Raw genomic sequence first — 27,588 nt, 5'->3', positions numbered from 1 at the left:
ATAGAACGGTGTTAGTAGCAGCCTCCTGTTGTAGCTTTTTCCCTAATAGCTGTTTCTCCTCTAAGCTTTCTTCCTTTAAATTTTCTTCCTCTATCTGACTAGCTCTAGAGACCTTCTCTTTCACTTGATCTAAAATGTCTTTCTCCGTGGTCTGAACCTCTAACAATTTACTTAACACTCTTTCAGTTTGTTTTTTACTAATTTCTAATCTACTATAAAGATAACACAACCCAATAAGATAACACAAAACAAAACCGAAACAGAATGAAACAAAAATGGAACAAAAAATTGTTGTATTAACTTTCCTATTGTCTTGACATGTGCATTTGTGGTCTATTTCTATCTCTTCCTCATGGGCGAACAACTTCAAACCTTGAGCCAACCATTTTTCCCAGTTTGCCTGAAAAAGTTCAAGGGATAGGCAGCTTGAAACAAAAACAAAACAAATCAAAACAAGAACACATTGGTTTTTGAAATGGTCACCCATTCTCTCGCCTTCCCTTAGGGGCGAGCAATTTCACTTACCCCCGAGCCTCAGGCGTTCCCCGCACGGGCCGCCAAATGCCGCAGTCTGGCTGGGCACAAATCACGAGCCACTGAAGCAGGAACAAACTTTATTTCTGAACTCTACCAGCACACTTCACACACGCTCCTGGGAAATCCTCCCCAAATGCCACGTGGCTCGTCCAGGAACCAGCAGCCGGAAATATCTCCTCTGGAAATTCCTCCTCTTGCACTTCCCCAACCAATGGGAACTCTTGGGGAATCCCCGGGAATCCCCACAAGAACTAGCATGAGAACTCAAAAGTAGCAGCCTAGGCGGATAGTAATGCCTCGCCTGTCAACCAATACTGTTGGCAAAATGCCAGGGGCCATTCCGACTTGGCTGTGGCTATCAGCAATTATCTAGAAATCCATAATTTCAGGGCTGAGCATTTAGTTTTCTGGATCCTCTCCAAATATCAAACCTATAAATAAGAGAGATATAGCATCAGACAGTCATTTTAGAATTATAATATAATTTTAACTTATGTTGTTAATTGACTTTCACTTATAATGCTTAACATACTGCCCCATAATGTGGCAGTTCTTTCTTGCTCAACAGTTTTATGCAGAAGGAACAGTTTTTACACAGAGAAAGATATGGCAGACCCTTCTCTATTCTCTTGGGGTGATTACTCAAGTTATTCTATTAAAATAGTCTACCGGATCTGAGAATCTGAAGTATTCCCAGTCCTTTTGTTTTTAATTTCAACTTCTTGTCTAACTTTGGTTTTACTTTTCTGTTTTTGGTCCTAGGAATGATGAATGCAGGGCCTTATTCATGCTTGGCAGGTGTTCTAACCCTGAGCTGGATCCCCAGCCTTTCAACATTTTTTTTTGAGACAGCATTTCCCTAAGTTGTCCAGCCTTGCATGGAACTTGCCAGCACATTATCATGCCTGGAAGTTTTTACATTTTTGAGTACTATTTACAATAAGCTATTTCATCTGCATTAATTTATGCTTCAATACACCTGATAGAAAAAGATCTGTTTTTTTGTAAAACACCTATTTTCAGAGTAACTATTTTAGATTGTAATGTAATATTTGTAATATTAATATTTTAATAATGTAAAATTCAAATTCTTTTATTGAAATCTTAATTTTAATCTTATTTGAGCCATCAGAATTGTATAAATAAGTCAACCTCTTCAATAATCCATGTTACAATATTTAATAATTATATGTTCAGGATATGTTTTTCATAACTCAAAAATTCTGTGAGTCTAATATGCCCTCCCTAGCTATTGAAAAGCTTCTAAATGTTGTATAACCTCAGAAACATGTTGGTAAGTACATAAAAGCTATATTTCAGTGCATTTCTCAATTTAACTTATATTTATCCAGAACTAAAGACTTGATATGTTACTTTATAACTTTATTTTCAGTTGTGTATTAGAAGCAACATGAAGGATGTTGGATTAAGTAATGACTCACCCAAGCAGAACAACACATTGGTCATCATAATGCCTGAAACTTGATTAATTTCTTTTGGTGTAAAATAAATCCTATTTTTTTCAGAAATGCTAGATGTAAATTGTTATCTTTTATATTTTCCTTGTGATGCCCCCAGGAGTGTATTCAGGAGGAATGAAGTTTGCCCAGGAAAGTGTCCAGAACAATCATCTTTTCTTGATGTTGGAGTCATACTCTGCCAGCAAGTAAGGAGATTCAAGGCCCACAGGACTCTCCCACAGAGACTCAGGCCACAGTGTGCCTCTGCCTGCATTGTCCTCTGAGGAACTCTTCTTGTTTTCTCTGCCTTCCCTCAGGTAGGATGCTGCCTAATTAAAAACTGTCCTTCAAATACTGAGCTAAGTTGAGTTTGTTTCCTTGGAAAAACATAAATAAAATTATCAATGAGTCACACAGTCACCAGCACCAGAAGCCTCCGTCTGAAGAAGGCTAAGAGGCAATCTCAGCTCAGAATTTCACATTTTCCCTTTAGATTTAGATCATGTCTGTTTCTTTCTTGGCTTCATGATTTTTTACTGCTCTCAGCTATTTTACTTACAGTGTAAGCAATTGGTTCTTTGTTTCTTCACCTATAAAACTGGATAATATCAGGGTACATGGTATATATGGTCTGTGGGTATAAAGTTAATTTGTTATTGAAAATTTCTTGGAAGAGTGCTAGGTACACACAGGATATTTAGAGCTACCCCTCTTAGGTTGACTTTGAATTTTATAAAGGAGTATAAATTAGTTCACAAAGTATAGTTTTATTCACCTACTGACATCCTCAAACACACAGATTATGGAATTATGCAAGAGTTAACTTTAAAAATATTATTCTTAAAATGACAAGTAACAATTTTATTTCTTGCTGGTGTACCTCATGGTCCTTTGATCGACATATGTATTTTGCAGTGGTTGAATTTGGCCAGTTAGCAGATGCAGTACCTTGTGCACTTGGGGAATTTTTGTCCTGACAGCCCTTAATCTCTACCTTCTCATCCATTTCCAGCATATGGTTCATGATTATAGCTGAGATCACCATGCTGCATGGAAGATCTCTTGAACTTGTTCTTTATTACAGAATTTCTGCTTTCTTTGAATACCTGCCAGGGCCACGTCTCTTCCCCAGAAGCCCTATTGACCACCGTGCCACTCTGCTTCCATGAGTGTCATTTTTTCAGACTCCAGAGTCAAGGTCATGTGCTGCTTGTTCTGCTGAGCTTGGCTTGTTTCACACAATGTCCTCCAGGTCACCCATTGTCACAAGTGAGAGACTGTCCCTCCTCTCTAATGCTGAGTGGTACAATGTCTCCTGCACACATGTGTTTTCTCAGTCCATTCATTCGCTGATGCACACCTGGGTTAATTCTGTGCCTTGGCACTGGGAATGACGCTGCCATATGCTAGAGACACTGACTTTCTTTGACACACTGACTCGTGTGGTTTGAGGACACATCCTGCTGAGGACTGCTGCATCCTATGGTAGTTCTACCTTAGGTTTTCCAGGAGCCACTATCCCTTTTCCCAAAGTGACTGCACCCATTATCATTCTCATTAGCAAAGTGTGTGAGTGTTCCATTTTCTCTGAATTCTCACAAACATGTAGCGTTGTTTTTTGATAATAGTCATTCAAATAAATAGGTATGAAGTGAACAAATAAATAGGTATAAAGTGGAATCTCTGTGGCTTTAATTGAATTTCACTTATGATTGATGATGTTAAACATTCTTCAAACATCTGTTGATTTTTTGTACATTTTTTAGTGGAATACTTATCATATCATGTGACTATTTAACCATCATATTATTTTCTTGCTATTGAGTTATTTGAGTAATATGAATAATTTAGCTCCAGTTCCCCTGATCTTGTCCAACATATTTACAGTCATACATCATGTATTATCACAGAAAATTTTGTTTAATATTTTTTCATTCTGCTAAGAAATGCTGAAATAAGGTAATCAAATAGAAATGCATTGCAAATCAATACCAGGAGGCACCTCACACAATCGAAAATCATTACAGTCAACATGTCATTAGATCCAACCAAGCTCCCTGCAAAAGAGTCACCAAATTCTTAGAAGAAACAAAATATAATGATTTGCATTACAGTTACTAAAAAGAAGGCAGAGTGTGAAAACAATTTTGGAAACAATTTGTCTTTTTATATTAATCTTGTATAATTTTTAGAATTTCAGTTGGATTTTAAAATTTGCACAAATATTTCGGGAATTAAAAAAATAACCCATGGCTTTATTTATTTATTTTTATTTGCTATTATTGTTTTTTAAATCACAAAACTGGAGAGACAAGGTTTTTAAAATTCTCCTTTTCATTAAAGAAGCATGACTTTCTCTCTAGGTTGCAATATTTTGAACATGTGTCTGCATTTTTATGCTGATTGAATTATTGTCAGGTGGTGGCCACTCCATCAAAGTGTGAGATCTCAGCTGCTTGGCAGAGGAGAGTGGGAAACCATCACCCAGGAGTGTATTCCCTATGTGACCTCTGCTGTCACCTGCCAGTAACAGGGTTTCCTTGGAGAGGAGAAGAGAATGAAAGCAGTCCTCTCTGAGGCAGGCAGGCATGTAGGCAGCCGGGATTATGATCAGCTTCTAGACATCATTCAGTGGATGCACCATGTTGGTGCCAGAGACCCAGACCATCAGGGGCACACCACATACCTTCTGAGAACTGTGGTAGCTCCAAGGTGTTTTCCAAGAACACCCCAGGGTGGCCTTCACTGTCCCCAGCATTCCAGAAACCAAACAAGCCTCTTACTGCCAGTGGTGTAGTCATATACACTCTGAAAAGGTTGAGTGACTTCTGCCTTTCAGGGAATGCTGCCTTCCACACGGGATGCTTCTGGAAGGCATTGTCAGGAAACAAAGGTCAAAGGTGGGACTTGGTTTCCTATCAGTTCAGATGAACACACAGTGATTACATGGTTGTGTGTGGAAAAAAAAAAAACAAGCAGTGTTATTCTACAATGAGAAAGGATGGGTTTCCCTGGTAACTTGGTGAAAGTGTTGGAGGATAAAATTACTCCATGTGGGGGAAGGTGGAGTAGAGGAAGGGTCAGGTGCCAGCTGCCCCTGATCTGAGATCCCAGCAGCAGGAGGATTGCTTCCTAACAGGGTGATGGAGGAAATTCACTGGAATTCAGCATTGGACAGTAAAATAACCATAGAGAGACATTTACAGGTTTTGAACATGGAACAAAAAGTACTGCATTAGAGATGAGCCAGTTTTTCTGGAGGCGGAGTCTGCTCCATCCCTCCCCTTCCCCAATTCCCTTCAGGCAGCCAGGGAGGGAATCCCTGACAATGAACTTGGCACCTGGGACACTGTGGAAGAGAGGGAAGTGGATCTCAACAGACCCAGAAAGGCAGCAAGTTGGTGATGGAAAGATGCTGAGCGTCTCTGTGCGGGCTGGGGATACCCAGGCCTGAGGGCTCCCTTGGCTGCTGGCAGCTGGTATAGGCATCTGGGAGGAGAACAGACAGTGTCCAGACCTTGCATCTGCACTCCAGGCCTGACCCTGGGGAATGTGCATGTGGTGGAGTATGTGCAGCCTGTGCAGGGACTGGTGAGGTTTCTGAGCCTGGGCTCCAGGGGAGTGCGCCATGTGTGTGTGTGTGTGTGTGTGAGTGTGTGTGTGTGTATAAGATGTTTCATTTTTTATCATTTTTGTTCCACTCATCTGATATTTTGCCCTGCTATGGATTAGGAGTGGAGGTTTTTATGGGCTGGTTTTATATTGAATTTTTACTTTTTCGTACCTTAGTGTTTGTTCCTCTTATTCCTCCTTCCCTTTATTCCCTTCCTAAGAGTCACATGCTCTCATTCCCTCATTCTTTATTTATTCTATTATTTTAATCAGTTCTTTAATCCTCCTTCCTTAGCCATCATTTACCACCATTCTCCTGCTTCTCCCTGTTTTTTAAATGTTTTAAAGAACTTAACCCTGCTCTGTGTGAACTATTTAGTGAGTGTCACTCCTGCCCCCAACATTCATGATGTTCTGTTATTAACATGATGGGTGACCCAGGCGACACCTGGTATTCAGTGCCAGATCTAGTTTGTGGCTGTGTTTTGCTGTTGCTTGGGTTAAATGTTGACAAACTATTCTGCTTTGTGTGGCCATTAGTAATATAGAGGTCATTTCAGGTGCCAGACATTTATTTTAAGGCTGTATATTGGTCACCACCATAATTATTTCTTGCCCCCCCTTTTCCTAAGAGCAGCTGGGAAGTGATTGGGATGCTACAGATTCACAGCATAGAGAATCTATGGCTGAGCTCCCCTCACATCTCTGTCAAATAATAGCCAATCTCATTGCCTGCACAAACCAGTCTCTCTCAGACTCCAGCAATTCTTTAACACATAGGATAGTGGAGACAAAGCCTCAAACCAACAACCAGGCCCAAAGTAGGAACATCTAGAGGGGGACCTCAGTTCAAACTCACACACACAAAACAGAAAAGTTCTAGATGTAAGCTCTAAGAAGTTGGTAGTATTGCAGTGGCACTCCAAGAGTAAATTAAAATAACTGTCTGATATCAGCAACTTGAGTGGAACTAAAGGTTGAAATTAACACCAAGATTATTTTGAATTCAACTGAAAGTATCAACAATACATTAGATTGTGTAAAAATTAAGCTTTGAGCACAGAACTGAAAATAAAATACCCACAACATAGAAAGAATACATGGAAGATTACTATACATCAAAGGCCTCTCTCACAGAAGAACAGGAATCCATTTCAATAGATGCCCAAGTCCAAGACCCCTGAAAGCATGAGGAAACAGGCAAGCAAGTTCCCACCCAAAATTTATAATGCCACAAGAAAGGAGCTCACAGAAATGGAAGTTGATGAAATTCCAGACAAAGTTTACAAAAATTAATTATTTAATTGTTTAGTGAGCTAGTAAGATTAAAGGAAGATTAAATGAAGAGACTAAATGCAGAAACACCATTTAAATAAAGAAAGAAATTAAACACAGAAAAGCCCATCAGAATTCCTGGAAATGAAAGACACAATGGAACCAATAAAAATTCAACTGAAAGGATCACCATTACATTAGATTTTGTAAAAACAAATAAGCTTTGATCACAGAACTGAAGACTGGTATATTACCTTGAAAACCTAGAATACAATAAAGAAAAAAATAATTAACACTGACCAAAATATTTAATAACTTTGGTATAAAAGCAAGAGGCCCAATTTAAGAATCACTGAGATAAAAAATAAGGGAGATATGGGCTAATGGCATTAAAATCCTTTTCAGGAAACAAGACCAGAAAATTTTCCTTATCTTAGATATCATATGGAAAACCATACTCCAGATTCATTAAGAACACCAAAGATACAAGGTCAAAAAAAGAACCTCTTCAAAGCATATCATAATCAAAATGTCTAACAGAATTTAAGGAAAGAAAATTAAAAGCTGCAAGATAAAAATACATCAGATCACATTTAGAACTAAACCAATAAGACCCACTTCTGAATTCTCAACTCAAACCCTAAAATCAAGGAGGGCCTGGAATGAAAAAGCTCAGGCCCTCAAAGAAAACAATTGGCAGCCAAGATTGCTCTATTCAGCAATGCTACCTTTCAGAATAGAAGAAGAAATAAAAACACTCCATGACAAGAATAAACTAAAAGAATTCATAAGCACTACGCCAGCACTACAAAAATAATTGAAAGATACGCTACACCGAGAACAACTCCTGGTCCAATACTCTCTGGTACATATTTAAGTAGTTAATTGACATATCCATGGTCTTGAATATAAATAAATTCTAGTAGTATGAACAGCAAACATAAATAAAATAACAGAGACATTTCGTTCGATGACTTCTGTACAGATATAATATTCAGGATTATTAATAAGACTTAGAACCTGTCAAAATCATTGAACTGTCATTTGTAACTAATTAAAACAAATAAAAAATGACATAGAACCCAAGGAAGCAATTACTTCATGGAGTAGTTGACTTATCAGCCTCTAAATACTGAGTATTATAGCATTGTAGTGAACATAGAAGTAAATGTAAGTGACCCAAAAATTGAAGGTCATAATATCCTGTTTCTAAATTAAAAAGGAAACAGGGCTAGGGTTGTAGTCCAGTGGCTATGTTTGTGGATTCAATTTCTGGTACAAAATATGAATACATGATTGAATGAATGAATAAAATGGAGGCTAGTCTGACATTTGGGCTTCCAACTAAACACTTTCATCCAATTTCGATCCATCTAGATAATTATAAAATCTTATTGTTTCCTAAATATTTTAACGTTTCTCTTCTCCTCCATTAGTATAATTACTGCTCTTACTTTCCATAATATTTTCTAGTTACATTCAAATTTGAATCTGATTGTATCAGCCAGGGTTCTTAATTGAAAGGAATGAAGCAAATTAATTTCTATTAAAACAGAAAAGAGACATACTGAAAGGTATCTGATGGCCCCTATGGTCTTCAGAAACACGGAGCAGTCAGGCTAGATGTGTACACATCAAGAACATCCCCAGTACATGTGTGAGATAGAACAATAGAGGATGTCCCCTGGTCCAACAGCAGATGCTTGTGCTGATGCCACACCACCAGGTCAAGTGACCTCAGTAAATCTCATAAGCTCCAATTTGGTGAAATGGGATAGAACGTGGATGGAGAGTTACCTTCAGGATGGAGCTGGGCATGTGGCTGATGGCTCATGGAACTGACCAGGCATGCAGATTAGAAAGCATGAGACCCAGTGATACCTGCAGACACAGGCTGCCTGTGAGGCTGGGGAGGGCACAGCCATGCACCTGAGAGAGGCACACTGTGTTGACTGCCCAGATGGTGGGAAAGAAGACCCCAAAAAGCTGCTCAGAGGAGGCACTGGTGATAGGAGCCAAGGAGAACCTTCTAATGGAGTCAAGGATCATGGATGCTCCTGGTCAAATAATTTGAAAAGGGAAGTGAAGGAAAAGTGCAGCATCTGCCCAGGGAAGAGAATGCTCTTTACATAGCACATGCCAGGAGAATGATCAGAGATGTCGGGGACAGTGGAGCTGCTTAGGGTACTATATTGCTACAAGAGTTACAACTGAAATTTAAAGGAAGTGAATGGCTATTTTTAAAGGTTGAGAGTACAATTCTTTGTCACAAGACCAGGAATCATGGTCAGAAAATGAAGCCACATGTTTCTCTGAAGGAGAGGACATTAGTCACCTAGAAGCCCTATAACTTCATAAACACTGGGTAACATATGTTTGTGGGAAACTTGATGGATCTATAGTCCGAGTAGCTGTGGGTTGTGAATATAAATTACACACAAGATTTGACAAAATACAATGAAAACAAAGTATACAAGCAATAATAATTTCATGTGATGCATGTAGACATAACATTTCAATATCAGTATAAATATTATTACATTTACTAATATATGTAAGAACATGTACTGTATTGTATGCAATAATTCATAATAGTATAAAATAAAGTGTAATTAATATTTGCATTGTAAATTTTAGTGTGTTTTGTTTGAAATTAAAATATTGATCATTATATTATGTTCAGTATATTATTTCAATTAATTTTACTGATAAGTGTCACTAGAGACATACATCATTGCACTATAGTACTGTTGGTCAGTGCTGCACGGGAGTGTTCCAGTCTGCATGGAGAGAAGCCATACAGAGGAGCAGGGATGGCCATGGTCACTTCTTCCTGGGGGAGAACAGACCCCACACTCTTCTCATGGCCCCTAGCACCTCCTTGTTTCTTAGGCTGTAGATGATGGGATTGAGCATGGGAGTGAGGATGGTGTAGAAGACAGCCAGGTTCTTATCCTCTGCTGGGGAGCGAAGATTCTTTGGTCGGAAATAAGTGTAGGCAAAAGGTGCACAATAAAATGTCACCACGGTTAAATGTGTGGAGCACGTGGTGAAAGCCTTTCTTCTTCCCTCTTTTGACTGCATGTGGAAGACAGTAAAAATGACCCGTCCATAGGACACAGTGATGCCAAGGAAAGGAACAATGAGAAACAAGCCTGTGCTCACAAACACCATGTACTCATAGACCCAAGTGTCCATACAGGCCAGAGGAACCATGGCTGGGACATCACAGAAAAAATGATTGATGGCCCTAGACCTGCAGTAAGGAAGATGAAGGATGTAAAATGTGTGTGCCACGGAGTTGATGGAGCCCAGTGTCCAGGGCCCCAGGATCATCTTCAAACACATCCTTTTACTCATGCGGATGGGGTAGTGGAGGGGGTGGCAGATGGCCACAAAGTGGTCATAGGCCATGGAGGCCAGGATTAAACCTTCTGAGCCGGCCATGGTCAGGAAGAAGAACATTTGCACACCACAGCCCAGGAAGGAGATGCTCTTCTGGCCAGAGAGGAAGTTGTACACCATCTTGGGGACAGTGGTGGAGATGTACATCAGGTCCATGAGGGAGAGCTGGCTGAGGAGAAAGTACATGGAGGTGTGGAGCCGCGGGTCCAAGAAGATGAGGGCAGTCATCCCTGAGTTCCCCAATGAGGCAAGAATAAATATCAATAGGATAAGAAGCAAGAGAAGGAGGCCAGTTTGATTTTGAGGAAACAACCCCAACAAAATAAAATCACTTGAAGTTTGGTTCCATTTCTCCATGAACAGGCACTGCTTTAATTTTCTTAAAAGAAATGTAAAGGGGCTGGGGTTGTGGTTCAGTGGTAGAGCGCTCGCCTCTCACGTGCAAGGCCCTGGGTTTGATCCTCAGCACCACATACAAATAATAAATAAATAAATAATAAAGTTTAAAAAAATTTGTTTAAAAAAAAAGAAATACAAAAACAAAAACTAAGCAATAAACATGATCAAATAGAAAAGGAGAATAAAAGAAATTAAGTTTATTAGTGTTTGTTTTGAATGCATTGTCATCCATACAACACCACAGATTCTGTTCAATAGATTTTTTTATATAAGTAACTTTATGCTTCAGATAACGAATGTGTAGTAGTTGTTTTCCCCATTTCTTATTGGTGCATTACAGTTGGACATAATGATGACATTTGCTGTTACATGTTTGTACAGGCTGAAATACAATATGGCTGAAATCTCTCCCTAGAATGTTCCCCATCTTTCCCTCCCTCCAATCTCCCAGGCCCTTTCCTCTACTGATCTCTGATGTTCATGAGATTTCCACTTCCCCTAAGTTTCTTTTCCTTTTCTCTCTCTAGCTTCTACATATGAAGAAAAACATATGACTCTCAATATTTAGAGTCTGGCTTCTTTCCCATAACATAATGAACTCCAGTTCTATCCATTTTTCTTTAAATAAAATTATTTTTTCTTTATGGCTGAATAAATAGCTGGTTCCATAGTTTGGCTATGAACTGTGCTGCTATAAACATGGGTATGCATATATCACTGCAGTATGATGACTTTAATTTTTCAGTATAAATACTGAGGAGTAGTAGAGCTGGGTCATATGGTTGTTCAGTGCTTAGTCTTTTGAGGAACCTCCATACTGTTTTCCATTTTGGTTGTACTAATTAACAATCCCAAAACTGTAAAAGTGTTTCCTTTTTTCCACATCCTATCATTTATTATTTTGTATTCTTGATGACTGCCATTCTGAGTGGTATGAGATCAAATGTTAGTGTACTTTAAATTTACATGTTCCTAATTGCTAATGGCGCACTAGAAGACATAGGGAAAAGCCCACACATCTGTATTCATCTGATCCCTGACACAGTGCCAATAACATATATTGGAAAAAAGGTGGTCTTTTCTACAAATGGTGCTGGAAAAACTGGTTATCCAATATGGAAAAAAGAGATACAAAACTTATTTCTCACTCTACAAAATTCAACTCATATTGGGTCAAAGATCTAGGAATCAAATCAGAAATTTTAATAGAAAAAAACATGGGGTCAACACTCCAGCATACAGGAAGAGGCAATGATTCTCTGAGTAGGACCTCAAAGCTCAGGAGATAACACCCAGAGTTCATAAATGGTGTTTCATTACATTAAAAACTTTCTGCACACACACACACACACACACAAAGGAAACGATAAGGAATGTGAAGAGAGAAAGACAGAATAGGAGAAAATCTTTGCTAGGTATTCTTCTAACAGAGGTCTATTATCTAGAATTCATAAAGAACTCATAAAACAGTAGCAAAATAGCTCAATTAATAAATGGGCAAATGAATTAAACAGACACTTCTCAATAGAGGAAATACAGTGGCCAAGGAATATGTGAAAAAATAATGTCCAATAGATTTTGATATCGGAATTAAAAATTGCTTTCCCAGTTCTTTCTGGTAACCATCTCAAATTGAAATAAAAATTATACTCCCATATGCAACAAATACAAATGAAAGAACTGAGGAAGTCCTTCCTAGATAATGCTGGGTAGGAGCATTCCTAGGACTATGCACCAGGCTCAGCCCCAGAGGAAGCCAGGATCCTGCTTTCCCAGCTCCCCAACTCAGCACTCAGGTTCACCACAGACATGGCCTGTGGGGTGCAGAAGTGCCCTGTGTGCTTGAGTCTGCATCCTCAGGGACCTCGCCTCCTCCACACCTTTAGTGCTTGCTCTCCCGTCCCCACTGGCACTGCTGCAGCTGAGTAAGCCAGGGTCTTCTCCCAGAGCTGTGCTGCTCACCTCCTAAACAGGAGCTGTTTGGCTGGCCCTAGAAGTGGGTCATCATTCAAAAGCATCTTTCTTAAGTTGTGAAGGTATCATGAGTCTTATATGATCAACCTTAGTATAGTATGTTCTTTGGATACTGTCTCTTTCCTAATGTGGTTTTCATTTGTGAAAACCTTACAAACTAATATCAAATATTAAGGTTTTTATATAAATTCTCCTTTACTTCTTGGAAGCAAATTACATATGATGAAGTTGACAGATTAAATCTTGTGCAATATTTTTCATTGTATATTCACAATGGCAAACTAGAACTAGAAAAGTAACAGAAATACAACATGGGTATGGATAATGGAATCTCATAAAGGGACAGACTTTTTGCATATACAAAAAACTTGCATGTGCCATAACTTACATGAAAGGTTCTTCTCATTACTTCATTTATTTTAATGTGATTTTTGCACTATTTTTTTAATTTCCCAGATAATTAGAAGAATTCATGGATGTGAAGAACAACATTCCCAAATACAGTTATGCCTTGGAAGAGATTTGACATCATATTACTAATCATTTCACAATAGCACATTTAGTAACTGGTGAGTGATTTACTGTGTGTGGAATAAAGCATTCAAAGTAATTGGTGTAATGATTATTGTCCTCCATAGGATCAGGCCTAATTCTAGGTCAGGCACATGGGCCATAAAGAGGATGTTTCTTCCTGTCCTGCATTTTAGTTTCCCAGGTTACAAGCAGGATCTGGCTCTGCTGCTGAGCTGCTCTCCTAGGAAGGAACGTGAGCAGAGGCAGTGTCCTGACTGTAGCTTACATGTGTGTGCACTTGCCCTGTTCAGACGTAATTATGTAGGGGAAGTAAAACCATAATTAGTTATGAATCATTTAGAGTAAAGAAACCAAAATGAGAAGAAAATGAGCGAGTTCCTCTTCTAGGTTATATGGTTGCTTAGGCTGTTCTTTGGGAATGTGCATCTGCATCTCAGCTCTTAACAGCTTCTCTTCTTCTCCTTGTGCCATGTCAGATCTGGCAATTTCATATTCATTGTTTTTATTCTCATGAATATTCATAAAATGAGATCGTCACATTTCTTATATCGCCAGTATGTGTTTGACTTCTCCCTGTGTCTAGTCTTAGAGAGATTTGCACTTTATATTTGAGCTCTTCCATGGGGATGCTGCCACAGACTACTGTGGATGTTAATTTGGATTAATGATTTTCTGACAGGAAAGAAAAGCAACCAATAGTTTGTTGCCATAATTCATCTCAGTAAGTAAACAGCAGTGATTTCTTGATATACTGTAGTAAACAGGAATACAATTGCAAAGGAGAGCTTTTCACATAAGAGGGGACACATTTTGAAAGGTGTCAGGTTGACAAGCACTGAGAGTAAAAAGTGGTGGTCAGGAAGCCAACAGGAGCACAGCATCACTTTACCTGCAGAGCAGTGAGATGTCAGGCTTCCGGTGCCTCCAGCAAGGTCTAGAGACAGAGCTCTGACCTCACAGAGAAGGAAAACACAATGTGCCCAGCCCTGAAATCCATTCATCCCGTCAAAATGTGCTCACTGCTTCTGTTTGTGGCAGTGCTGCTGGCCATCAACAGGATTTAGTGGTTAAAATACACAAGATTCCACACTCTGGAACTCGTATTCAGTGGGTGACACAGACAATAGAGCAGCAGCCCAAACACACGCTGCAAGGTGTGTGCACATTAGTGACAGCAAGAACAACAGAGCAGGGAGGAAGGACAGAGGGACAGCTGGGCAACAACACTGAGGAAGCCACTCCAAGGAGGTGCTGCTGGGACCCTCAGGCTCTGGACCACTCTGCACAGACTGAGGAGCAGGACCAGCCCTGAAGGGTCATCAGGACAGCAACAGAGACAAGAGGGCTCTGGAAGCTCAGGCACCAGGGCAAGTGTGTAGGGAGGGGAGGACTCAGACTCTGCTCTGGACCAGGAGAGAGGCCAGTGGGTGTGGCATGGGGTCAGGTCCCCTTCTGGAGCTCTCACAGGAGGCTCTGGTTGAGCAGAGAGTTTAGAGGAGGAGCCCATGGCAGAGAGTGGGTAGTGGGTAATGAGGACAGCTGTGGCTACCCTGGGTTTAACAAAAGACATGCCAGAGACCCCAGCACAGATGGGTGCTGCTTAGGGACAGTGTGGGACCCACTGAATCCTCTGTCTCTGCCTCCGGCTCAGAGGCTCTCAGTAGATCTGCTGATCAACTGAATGAAATATTAGCTTCAGAAGTAAATTAGTAACAGCGACCAAACTAACAAGGTGTGACTAGATCATTTCATAAATCAATCCTTAACACACAGCCCGGGCTTGGAGGGCACAGAGCCACTCGTGGTGCTTTCCGCCTTTCATTGTTTAGTCCAGGTTTAATTTCAGTCTGCTGTTTATGCCTTCCTTGGCCATTTTTGGAGGTAGTCTATATTTATATTTAGATTATGTGATGTATACTTTACAAATTAAATAGTTTTGATGGTAGTTACTACAATAACTAATTTTGCAACATTAAAAATTTTCATGTGTTCAGAGAATGGGTCTGAATCATTACTTTCAGGATCCTGTACACCTGGTAATTGAGCTTTATGATCTGGAACCTTTGGGTGGTACATGTGGGACTATTTTCATTGATTACCAGCAACTTTTTTTTAATTAGGTATGGAATCTTATTTCTTACAACAGAATCATTTAAACACCACATTTTTTTGCTGTATTATACTTTGGAGAGAACTATTCCTGAGGCTGCAAGGTGGGTCATCCTGCAAAGCCCATTGCTCAAATATATAGAATTTTTCAAAAAGAAAAAAATGAAAATCCAATTTGACAGAGCCTGATACATGTAAACATAGCAAGTGTTGGACCCTGAGTTTACCTTGCAAATGTTATGAATATTGCACAGTTTTGAAATGTTACAGAGAATCAACCCAAGACAACCAGCAACTTGTCTGAGCCTCAGATAACTCAATCTCAGCATTTTCCTATGAGAATTCTGAAGACAGAATTTAGGGGACAGAAATAAGTGAGCTCTGTGTGTTCAGCACATAGAGGGTCCTGAATGTGAGTCCATCTCCTCTCTTCCTTCCATATGCTAAACATTGAGAAGACTCAGGCTCAGAGAAATTTGTTGTCCCAGCAAAGCTCCAAATCCTTGAGAGCAGCACGTTGTATAATTTTAACAGGTTCACATGGCCTCATTTTACCTTTAAATTCACCCTTAGCTTTTCCAGTTAGTTAACGAAACACCATAACAAACCACTTTTCTGTTCTTTGTGCAACAAAAAGTGTGTGAACTCATCTCCAAACTATTTCCCTTATTTAAATTTTACTCAAATCAACTGAGTTCAATAATATCATCTTGACTTACCTTGTGTGAAGTGCTTGAGTTTGTATTTTAAGAGAAGTAGCTTTATCATTAAAAGAATCCCCACTGACAGTGTATTGAACTCAAAATGTTTAAACAGCAATGTTCCCACATATTTAACCAGGCTAAGGAGCTAGGTCCTGCCACTGAATTGAGTCCATTTCTACATCAGCAAAGTCAGGTGTAATGGCTTAGGCTCCTGTCCCTGTGGGCTTGGACACTGGGGATCAATTGGGGGCAAAGGGAGGAAATGTAAGGTTTGCTGGAGGAAGGTTCTGCACACCAAATGCAGCAGCTCAATCTTCGTTGCCCTTTGTAGACCCTGACGAAGTAAGTGTGGCATATCCTAGTTCGTTTCTGCTTTAACAAGGCAATAGCAAAGGAAGATGTGTGAGCAAAGCAACAACATGGGGAACACTCACAAGGTGAAGGGCTTTGAGATTTCAGCATAAAGATGGTGGTAGAGGTGGGAGCAGAGAGCACTGAATGTATTCTGAGGATTCCTTCTAGGTGCCCTTGACGACTTGTGTCAGGAGAATTTGGTGAGAACCAAGCTGAGAACAAATTCTCCAACACACTCAGCTCTGCAGCTCTGGCCTGCTGCCCAGGATTAGTCTCAGGAGAAGATGGAGTCTGTAGGAGATATTTGGTGATGTTCACCAAAATCCTCTGATTTCATAGGTTAGAGACCTAAGGATCAACAAGATGAAAGGAATACTTAGAAGTGTTCATTTGAGTAAGTCACAATGGAAATATTAGAAAATGTAAAAAATGATATATTTCTTATCATCATATCATATAGGAATGAAATTACAATGAACAGCAAGAAAAATTATAGAAATGATGTACACATGGAGGTTAAAAATATATGTAAATAATGAATGGATCATAGAAGAAAAAATAGAAACAAATTAGAACATATATACAATATATTAAATTCTCTGGGACAGCATGAGTGTCATAATAAGAAAGTTTAAAGCATTGGATTCTTACGTAAAAAAAGAAGAAGAAGAAGAAAGAAAGATCATAGATGAATAATCATGTTACACATCAAATACCCAGAGAAAAAGGCAAGCTAATTCCAAAACCAGTGGAAGGCGGGAAATAATTAAGATGATAACCATAATTCAAAAAATTGAGAATAAAAAAATGCAAAGGATGAATGCAACAGAATTGGTTCTTTGAAAAGCTAGAGAAGATGGATAAACCTTAGACTTACTAACTGAAAGAGACAGAAAGGACACAAATAACCCAAATTTGAGCTACAAAAGAAGATATCACCATAGGCACTGCTGAAATCCACAGGATAATTAGAAATTCTTTTGAAAATTTATACTCCAATAAATGATAAAATCTAAAAATATTCTGATAAATTTTAAGCACTGTCAGCTACCAAAATTGAACCATAATGATATGGAAAATGTAAAAAGACCAATATCAAGCAATGAGACAGAAACAGCAATTTAAAACATTCCAATGAAGAACTGCCCTGGTTCAGATGGATTCTTAGTCATGTTCTACTAGACCTTTAAAGAAAACCCAATGCCAATCTTCCTCAAGTTATTCCATTGAATATAAAAAGTGGGAAGACTCCAAAATTCATTCTATGAAGTCTGTGTCACTTTGATACCTAAACCAGACAAAGATACATCAAGAAAATTAAAGTATAGATTAATATACCCAGTTAACATAGAAAGAAAAATCCTTAAAAATATGAGCAGACTGCCTTCAAAAACACATTAAGAGATAGTGCACCACGATCAAGTGGGTTTCATCTCAAGAATGCAAGTTTGGTTCAATATACACAAGTCAATATATTTAATTCATCACATCAACAGAATTAAGATAACAATCACATGATCATCTAAATAGATATGGGCAAAGCTTTTGACAAAATGTAGCACCCATAAATGTTAAAAACACTGGAGAAACTATCGATAGAAGAAACTGAAATTTTAAGGGCTATATATGACAGATTCAAAGTCATCATCGTCTAGAATATACAGAAAAAACAAACACATTTCCTTTAAAATGAAAAATGGGACAAGGATGTCCACTGTCACTCTTATTCAATATAGTTTTTAAAACTCTAGCTGAGGCAAGAGAAGGTCATTAAAGAGATATAACTAGGTAAGGAAGAAGGGGATGTATCTCTCTTTGCTGAGGACATCTTACACTGAGAAGACACAAGAAACTCTACCAGAAGAAATCCATAGTAATCAAGGAAATGCAAATCAAGACTATATAAAAATCACCCAAAATATGAACAATAATAATTTTTGGTGAGAATGTGGGGGGAAAAGTAAATTCATACATTTTTGAAAGGACTGTAAATTAGTACAACCACATTGGGAAAAAGCATGGAGAGTCCTCAAAAGTATAGTAATAAAACCATCTTATTACCCTGTTGTCCCACTTCTCGGTATTTATGCAAAAGAACTACATTGAGCATGCAGTGATACATGCCTATAAATGTGCAAGGCAGCACAATTCACAAAAGTCTAGTTTGGGACCCTATACAGGGGCCCATGAACAAACAAATGCACAGAGTAAATGTGGATTTCTTCAGCATAAAGAAGAATGAAATTATTTTACTTGGTAAATGCATAGACCTGGAAACTACCAGGCAAAATGAAATAAGCCAGACTCTGATACTTGAGGGTGTTTTCTCTCATATGCTGAAGTCAGAGCGAAGTAAGAAAAATAGAGAAATGACTCCCTGAAAAGAGAGGGGAGATCAGTGGGAGACAAAGGGGATGAAGGTTAGGGAAGAGGAATGAGAAAGGGAGGAACTAGGAAATAAAACCGACCAAATTGTGGGAGGTGGATGTACGAACACATCTCCATGAATAATGCCTTTATATGTATGTATAAAGCACAATCAACCAGTCAACCAATCAATNAGGGGAAGTGACATGAGAGGCACACAGTCACCTGGGGAGCACGCAGGCCTGATCTGCACAGGAGCATAAGCCCCTCTTGCCGCAACCCACCCCAGCCTGCCCCTGGGATCCCTGCACATTCTGGCTGTCACTCTTGAGCAGAGCGCTGTCTTCCGTCCTCTCATGGAATGAGGTCGGAGCCTCACTGAGGACATTTAACCTCACATTATAGTTCCTGGATGGGATAAACCTTCTGCACCCAACAAGGTTGTTTGAGCACAGTGAAGTGTCCTAGGGTTGCCCCGTGAACTTGGACAGAGAGAGTCAGCAACCACCACCTTGCCTTGCACCTGTGCCCTTTAGACCTCAGAGTCTCCAACTGTGAATGGTCATTGCAATCTTTTTAAAGATTCTTTTTGGGTATAAATGTTGTAGTATGTGACACAGGCCAAACCCTGTGTTATGTACCTCCTTGCTATATCATAATTGTGTGGTTTGCAAAGATTATACACAATCAGTTAAACATTGAGTCAATCTATGTGCAAATCTTAAGTGTGCAATAGAATAAGAATTTTTTTGTTGTCAGTTTAAAAATTCTACTTTTCCTTGGTACAAGTATATTTTACTCATTCATTTTGAATTAAATTGAATTTGACCATATTTTTTGAAGTGCAGACAGTGGTGCTAGTGAAGTGTCACTTTTGTGTGCACCGGGTGTTTCATTGTGGACTAGAGAGACCATGTTTTCCCAGGAGTGCAGGAGAAGGAGCCTAGTGAGGCTCAGCCTTCACCAGGAAGCCATCCCATTGAAACTGAGGCACCAGAGTCTTTAAATGGCTCAGAAAAATCACACACTTTTGTTTGAATTCCATTTTGCACGGATTGTTTTAAGGCTAAGTGATTAAGAGGTTACTGTCTGGAGCCCAAAAGCAATGATCTTATAAAGTCACAGTGTGAAAAATACTACTAAAAAGTGTTCAACTCAGAGATTTTTTAGGTTGTCTGTTTCAGGTGTTCCTAAGAAATAGCTTGATGGCTTAGAGATGTGTTTCTCCTTTCATATCTTTGTAACATGCATGATTGACAAATTGTATAATTTTAATTAAAAGCTTTTCAAAGAAGTTCTGGGACTTTCTAACCACCACCTCCATGTGAGGTGGCAGGGAATCCTTGTGCTTTTCTGCAAACCAATCTCCAATATCTTAAATATTCCATTTCTACAAAAAATTTTGTAAGAGTTTTTGAAGGCAATTATATAAATCTATTGCTGTGATTTTTAAATTGAGCATTTTATAAAGTGAAAGACAACCAGTATGCTGCTTGTCTGGAAGAAGAGATCTTTCCAGACCTCATCTTCTTGTCCAAAGTTGTGGCTTGGTGCAGGCAGGGAGGCATATGCCCTCAAACAGCCACTGAACTGCTAGGCAGTGTCTGCCCAGCCAAGTGAACCCAATGTCAAGCTGAGAAGAGGACGTGAGCACACCTCATCTGCACTTTCCAGGTAGGTGTGTGATGTGAGTGCTTACCTAGTGTACACCTTTTTGCCTGTGTGCTTACCTCTTTGCCTGGATTCTGACTCTAATGAGCTGTGCCCATTACCCAGATGTCTAGTGACATCTGCAGAAAGGACGTCAAGACAAGAACCTTATATTTATCTGGTGCCACTAGTTAATTTTGCTCAGTGGGGACAGGCTCCACAGTGTGACAGATCAGGGCTTGTTAGACAGTGTGGCCTCCAGTGAGGGGGCATGCCCTGAGGGCCACTGCATTCTCTATTAGTGTGTCAAGCATGCCTTTTTCCTCTGAATTTGACCTCAAAATTCACAAGTGCACTTTATGTTTTATTACATTCAGCAATGCTCTTGGAAAAAGGCAATGTTGTAGTATAGGTCAACATTCTTAAAACAGCCAGCACCATGGGATTTTTACCCAGTTTTGCTAAAATAAATTATTTTGTGTGTTTTTCTGCTCCCTGGCAGGTCTAGGAATTGTGCACTGTACCACTGTTCCAGCTACTTTCAATCGACTGGTGACATCAGGGAGGCAGAAGACACCACAGTGAGTGCTGGCTCTGTCCACTGTACCAGCACCCTGACTGCAACCAACTACCTAAGGGCCTAAATCAATAGGAAAGGGATTTCTAGGAAAAGCAGAATTCAGAGCTTGGGAGGTCAGCATGCACAATGTGTGTGATGGTAGGAGCATCAGCTGAGGCTCTCTTCAGACCCGTCACTACAAAGCCAATCACTTATTGGGTAAAGCTATAGGAGAAAAGAGAGGCTGTCAGTCTGTGAGGTCTTCAGTGCTCAGCTTGTCCAACTCTACTGTGGTCTGCTTAAGTGTTACAGTTGCATCTTCCTCCCTGTTCAAGCTCTGGGGTGCTGGTCACAGGCTTTAAGTGGGTGTCATTTTAAGTTGTTCCACTCAGACTGAGAGTCTGAGCCATGACCTAATGGAGCAGAACGGTGACTACTGTTCACTTCCGGGTTGGAGGTACTGTGTCTGACCTAGGATGATGGTGAATGTGGAACCATAGAATCTGTGTCAGTTTTGGTTTCCTTTCATGGGAGCTATGGTTTAGAATTTCACCTAAAAAGGAAGCAATATGTGCACTGGGTTAAGGGGGTGAGGGGGTCCCTAGGACTGAGGACCCAGGAAGCTCCTCTCAGCACGTCATTACCTCTCCAGGTAAGGTTCCATGTGCAGGGTGCCCTTTCTCTGGGGGATCTATAGGTGTGTCCCTCTGCCCTTTTGGGAGAGGGTCACAGGAGTCAGGACTGCTGGTGCTCCTAGGGGTCTGTTTTTCCTGGTGGGAGTCATAAACCTAACCAGGTAACCACCACACATGTTCCAGGGCTTTGAATTCTGTCCCCATTTATTAAGGGAGGAGGACACATTTTTTTCCCATGCCAGGGGTGGCTGAGGTCATCCCACATCCCCTGAGTTCCTCTCCTGGGTGATGATGCCTGCTACAGTTTGCTTTGGTTTCCATTTCTCTCCTTTGCAAGTGGCAGGTTGTATGGTCTCTGTGAAAATATTGATACATTTTAATTTTATATAATATTTATGTATATTTTATGTTAGTAAATGATAAAAAGGTAGCATTACCAGCATGTATTTCATGCATTCATGACATTCTAAATGTTTCTTAAATTTGGGGGTATTCATAGTCACATGCTTTTTCTTCAAGTTTTATCAAATGCTTGCAAATCTCCAAACATGTTTCCAATGCATTTACTAAAAAAAAGATTTTTGTAGAAGTTTACCCATGTAGTTCAAACCCGTGATGTTCAAGGATGAGGTACATTTGCTATTTCCTAAAACCTATCAGGGGGTTGTTTGGAGTGTTCTTTTGTGCCTCTGACCTCAGATCTTGTGACTCTGGAAGAAGCAGAGGTTGGAGCTCTGCAGGTGTGTGCCTTTCCTCTCTGGAATGACAGAGCACAGGGGTGGATACAGATGAAGGTGTCAGGCATGTTCCCTGGGGCAGACCAGCTCTGCCACTCCACATATGACATTTACTTTACACACTGGTGCCTCAGTTTCCTTTTCTATAATTTGGAGATAATAATCATAGCAGAGCCTCCACACCAGTGTTTAGGGCTTAGGTGAGTAAAAAAACCTGCTCTGTGCTCCTCTAATCCTAGCTAGGAGTCCATATTCCAACATCAGCAGGTGCCACTACTGGTGTTGACACCTCTCCTCAGGTGCAGTAGAGATGGACAGGACCAACGGCAGCACCCAGAGCCACTTCATCCTCCTGGGTTTCTCTGACCGCCCTCACCTGGAGAGGGTCCTCTTTGTGGTCATCCTGGTAGCCTACCTGCTGACCCTGGTGGGCAACAGCACCATCATCCTGGTGTCTTGGCTGGACCCCCGGCTCCACATACCCATGTACTTCTTCCTCACCCACCTGTCCTTCCTGTACCTCAGCTTCACCACCAGCTCCATCCCCCAGCTGCTCCACAACCTGAGTGGCCGTGACAAGACCATCAGCTATGTGGGCTGCGTGGTCCAGCTCTTCCTGTTCCTGGGCCTGGGTGGAGTGGAGTGTCTGCTGCTGGCCATCATGGCCTATGACAGATTTGTGGCCATCTGCAAGCCCCTGCACTACACGGTGATCATGAGTTCAAGGCTCTGCCTGGGCTTGGTGTCAGTGGCCTGGGGATGTGCAATGGCCAACTCCTTGGTCATGTCTCCAGTGACCCTACAATTACCCCGCTGCGGGCACAACAAGGTGGACCACTTCCTGTGTGAGATGCCAGCCCTGATCCGCATGGCCTGCGTCAACACAGTGGCCATAGAAGGCACTGTCTTTGTCCTGGCCGTGGGCATCATGCTGTCTCCCCTGGTCTTCATCTTGGTGTCCTATGGCCACATTGTCAGGGCGGTGTTCAGAGTCCAGTCGTCCTCAGGAAGACACAGAATCTTCAACACCTGTGGCTCCCACCTCACTGTGGTCTCCCTGTTCTACGGGAACATCATGTACATGTACATGCAGCCAGGAAGCAGGTCCTCCCAGGACCAGGGCAAGTTCCTCACCCTCTTCTACAACTTGTTAATTTTTATACTGGTGTAAAATTTCAATATATTTTGAAGCAAATGAGAGCCTAATCAATTTAAAGGTTAATATTGTTAAACAAAGAAGCATTTTGCTACTTCTCTACAAAAATGGTTAAAAGCTCTCAGCTTTTCTTTAATTTACTTTTAAATGTAATATATTGTGCTAGCTAAAATTCATGTGGACTCAAAAAACAATATATGTAAACTTTATAAAATGATATTTAAGAAGCAAAAATTGGCTTCAAAACTACAACACTTTACTTAAGATTTATGAAGAGCCCACCTTACCTGAGATAAGGCTCTGCCCACCCACCTTATTACACAGCAGAATGACTCCAAAGTAGGCCACACTTCAGTTAATTGAAATTGTGTTAAAAGGATTGATTTTTGTTGTAAGAATGACTGTGGTCTCAAACAGGGGATTGTAAGGTCAGGCACCAGTGATCAAAATGATGCAGATTAAAGGCAGCTGAACAAGGTTTTATTGATATTCACACCTGGGCAAGACCCTCCAGTCCAACAGAGCAGGTCTGGGGGACTCATGCCCAGGCTCAGCCAGATTGGAATTTTATTGAGCGTAGGGCAAGAAGGGAGGAATTGGGACAGGAAAGAGAGGTTGTTCAAGTCCCTTGTCCTCCTGGGATTGGTTAAGGAATCTTGCTGAGGTCTGTGTCCTTCCAGGATTGATCAGGAGACCCCATTGATTGACAGGTGGTTATATGAGGCATCATCACTGTGTGTCTATTGGCTCCTGATTGGTTGTTCTTTCACACACACCGGTTGTCTGATGCTTTTGTTCCCTTAGCCACCTCAAATTGACCTAAAAAGGATATAATGTATGACTCATAAAAATTCAAGGTAGCTATTTGTTAATTTTAATTTGCATTGTCTTTATAAATGGTGTAACTGTTGCCTTTTAATATTTTGCAGAGGTATTGCTTCAAGAACACACAACCTGGATTAATTTAAGATAATAAACCACACCCACAGGACACATAGGAAAATACAGACCCCAATTAATAAAAGGGGTCAATGAAATTAAAAGATTTCATGATAAACAAAAGTTAAAAGAATTCGCAGCTAGAAAACCAGCACTGCAAAGCATTTTGAGAAAAACACTACAAAAAGAGGAAATGAAAAACAGCACCCAAAATCAACAGTGGGGGGTAACTCAGTAAAGGGGGGGAAATAATCAAAGAGGAAAAACAAGCCAAATTAAAATAAATAAATAAATAAATAAACAAACATGACTGGAAGTACAAACCATATATCAAGATTAACCCTAAACATTAATGGCTTAAACTCACCAATTAAGCGTCATAGGCTAGAAACTTGGATTAAAAAAACAGATCCATGAAGTCTTAGAGTTCTATTTTCTTCTCTTCCAGTAGGCGGAGCTGTGCCCTCCCAGCGGAGCTTTTGCCCTCTATGTGCCTGTAAGGGGACTCCTCTTCCCCTACTGGTCGTCTCTCTAATCTTGTTAGTCCAGAGCCGTTTCTCTTCTACGGCCCCTCCCCCCCTTCCTCCTGCCAGACAGCCAGACGGGAGGCGATCTTCAAGGATCTGGTTACACTTGCAGCCCCACTGCGTGCCCTAATTACCGAACGACTGAGCACTCTCTCTGTCATTCATCCAGACCCCAGGGCTGTGGAGCCGTGATCTGGGGAACCCACAGTTTAATTTGTTCGGACCCCTTTGGTGGCCACGCCCCTGGGATCTGGCGGCTAAGGCCTTGGGTGTCACCCCTGGTGGTAGGTAGTGGGAGTTGGGGGTCGGGAGTCCCCTCTGCTTCCCTCGGCCCCTACAGTCACACCCAAAGAACTCTGGGGCGAGATTTTTGAGGTTTCCCAGCTGTATGTATCTGGTGGGGGTGGGAGTCACACACCTGCTAAAGCTGATTCCGCTGGGAAGGGATCCCGTCCACCAAACTCTGGTGACGTCAGCTCTCTGCTATAGCAGGCCCCAGACTCCTTGCTGGAGTGTCCAATGGGAGGGGTGGTCTGGCCTGTCTCTGGTCTGTCCCAGTCTCGGTTGGTTTCAGTTCTGGTTAGCTGTTTCATGAAGGCTTGGTTAGCAACCTCTTCATAGGGTCTCTATGCCGAACAGTGCTGAACCCCCTCCTACTGTGCTGGTCGCCAGGCAGTGGAAGCAGCCCAGACCTCCGCGCCACATGGCCGAGATTCACCCATCTGGGACAAGCTGTCACCTCCAATATTCTCAAATTCCCCAGCAGGTCTCACTTCAGGGGAATTTTACTGGGAGTTTCTCAGCAGGTAGAATCTGAACGTTCTAATGCTTCTCTGTGTCCACGTGGATGAGGAGGTACTGAAAGCGCTGCCTCCCTGCCCACCGCCATGTTGAGTCTTGACTTTGAAGTTTTGTAATAAAATGAGGATTTGGAAGCACAGTGGTTTCTACCAGGTAGCTCGAAACACTGACTAGGAGATCAAACTGGAAAAATCCCTTCACATTTTTTCTCTCTTGTCAATGTCTTTGTTTTTAATTTTTGGTATAAGTGGCTGAACCTAGTGATGCTTAAACAATGTGCCACATCCTCAGCCCTTTTTCTATGTTTTAAATTTTGAGACAGGCTCTCACTAGGTTGCTCAGGGCCTTGCTAAATTGCTGAGGCTGGCTTTAAACTTGTGATCCTGCTCCCTCAGCCTCCTAAGCTGCTGGAATGACAGGCATGTGCCACCAACCCTGACAGTTGTCAACTCTTTAAAAAAGACCAACTGGAGGGATGTTCTGGGAACTCCATGGAAGTATGCATGCAGATGTTTGCTCCCTGTTGCATGGGTAGCAGTGACAGACATGAGGATCTCTTCCTGTCCTGCTAACCACAGACGGGTACACCAGGGAAGGGTACATTTCACGTCATCTGTGGGACTTAACTGTGACCTGGCTCTCATCATATATGAAGAAAATATTCACCCTTTGACTTTCTGAGTCTGTCTTTTTCACAGAGTATAATGTTTTCTTGTTCCATCAATTTACTGTCAAATGCCATAACTTCATTTTTCTTTATGGCTGAGTAAAACTCCATTGTGTATGTATAGCACATTTCCTTTATTTATTCATCGGTTGAGAGGCACCTGAGTCGTTCTCACAATATGGGCATCATGGATTTTCCTGCTATAATCATTGATGTGCCTATAGACTTTTGATGAACTTCCACAGAGCTTTTAAAGTGGTTTCATTAATGTACAGTCCCATTAACAATGCATGAGTGTATTTTCCCCATATCTTCACCAGCATTTATTATTACTTATATTCTTGATAATGCCCTTTCTGACTGGAGTGAAATGAATTTTCAATTTTCTATTTCCTAGATTCTTATGGATGTGGAACTTTCTTTTTCATGTATTGTTGGCCTTTCTATATCTACTTTTGAGAAATGTCTGTTTGGTTTTTGCCCAAAAATGCATTAGTTTATTTGGTTTTTGGTGGTAAATATTTTGATTTTTTTACATATTCTGGATATTAGAAGAATAGCTGGTGAATAATTTTTCTCTTTTGCTAGGCTGTCTCTTCATACATTTTTTTTAATTTTTGATATGCAGAGCTTTTTAATTTGATGCTGTCCCACTGATTGACTCTTGCTTTTATTTCTGAAGAACTAATATTTTGGTTAAGAAAGTTAATACCTGTAATACCTGTCATGATAATTTGGAGTGTTCAGCTTCTGTTTTATTCTAGCATTTTAAAGTTCCTGGGGGTAATTTTTTGATATTTATTGCACTTTGAGTTTGTTTTTTCAGAGTAGGCATCTAGTTTCATTCTTCTGCAAATAGATATCCACGTTTCCCACCACTTTTTGTTAAACAGACTGTTTTTTCTCCAATGCTTTTGGGAACTTTGTCAAGTATCTGATGACTTTGTATATGTCAGTTGTCTCTGTGTCTTCTATTTTATTCAATTATTCTTTATGTCTGTTTTGAGACGAATATTATGTGGATTTTATATAGTTCTGTAGTATAATTGAAGATTTGATATTGTGACACTTCCTGCACCACTACTTTTGTGAAGGATGGCTTTGTGTACTCTGGGATTTTTATTCTTCCAAAAGAGTTTTAGGGTTATTTTCTCTTGTTCTTTGAAAAATGTCATTGTTATTTTGTT

At 40.5% G+C, this 27,588-nt stretch overlaps 2 protein-coding genes across 2 annotated transcripts; one reads left to right on the top strand and one right to left on the bottom strand.

The window, feature by feature from the left end:
- Positions 1–9,707: 9,707 nt before the first annotated feature.
- Positions 9,708–10,646, bottom strand: LOC107160353 (olfactory receptor 2L13-like). Its single transcript, XM_015507032.1, has one exon. It carries the CDS (start codon positions 10,644–10,646, stop codon positions 9,708–9,710), a length of 939 nt encoding a protein of 312 aa, XP_015362518.1.
- Positions 10,647–22,611: 11,965 nt separating this feature from the next.
- Positions 22,612–23,482, top strand: LOC107160352 (olfactory receptor 2W3-like). Its single transcript, XM_015507031.1, has one exon. The coding sequence runs from the start codon at positions 22,622–22,624 to the stop codon at positions 23,480–23,482; it is 861 nt and encodes a 286-aa protein (XP_015362517.1). The 5' UTR covers positions 22,612–22,621.
- Positions 23,483–27,588: the final 4,106 nt, after the last annotated feature.

Source organism: Marmota marmota, unplaced genomic scaffold (assembly GCF_001458135.2).
Source record: "Marmota marmota marmota unplaced genomic scaffold, marMar, whole genome shotgun sequence".
NCBI classification, from domain to species: Eukaryota; Metazoa; Chordata; class Mammalia; order Rodentia; family Sciuridae; genus Marmota; species Marmota marmota.
The sequence above is the reverse complement of the archived record's forward strand: the minus strand, read 5'-3'. Positions and strand labels throughout refer to the sequence as shown.

What these genes read in the sequence shown, in the direction of transcription:
- LOC107160353 (XM_015507032.1), bottom strand. Translation starts at nt 10,646, where the DNA reads ATGGAGAAATGGAACCAAACTTCAAGTGATTTTATTTTGTTGGGGTTG.
- LOC107160352 (XM_015507031.1), top strand. Translation starts at nt 22,622, where the DNA reads ATGGACAGGACCAACGGCAGCACCCAGAGCCACTTCATCCTCCTGGGT.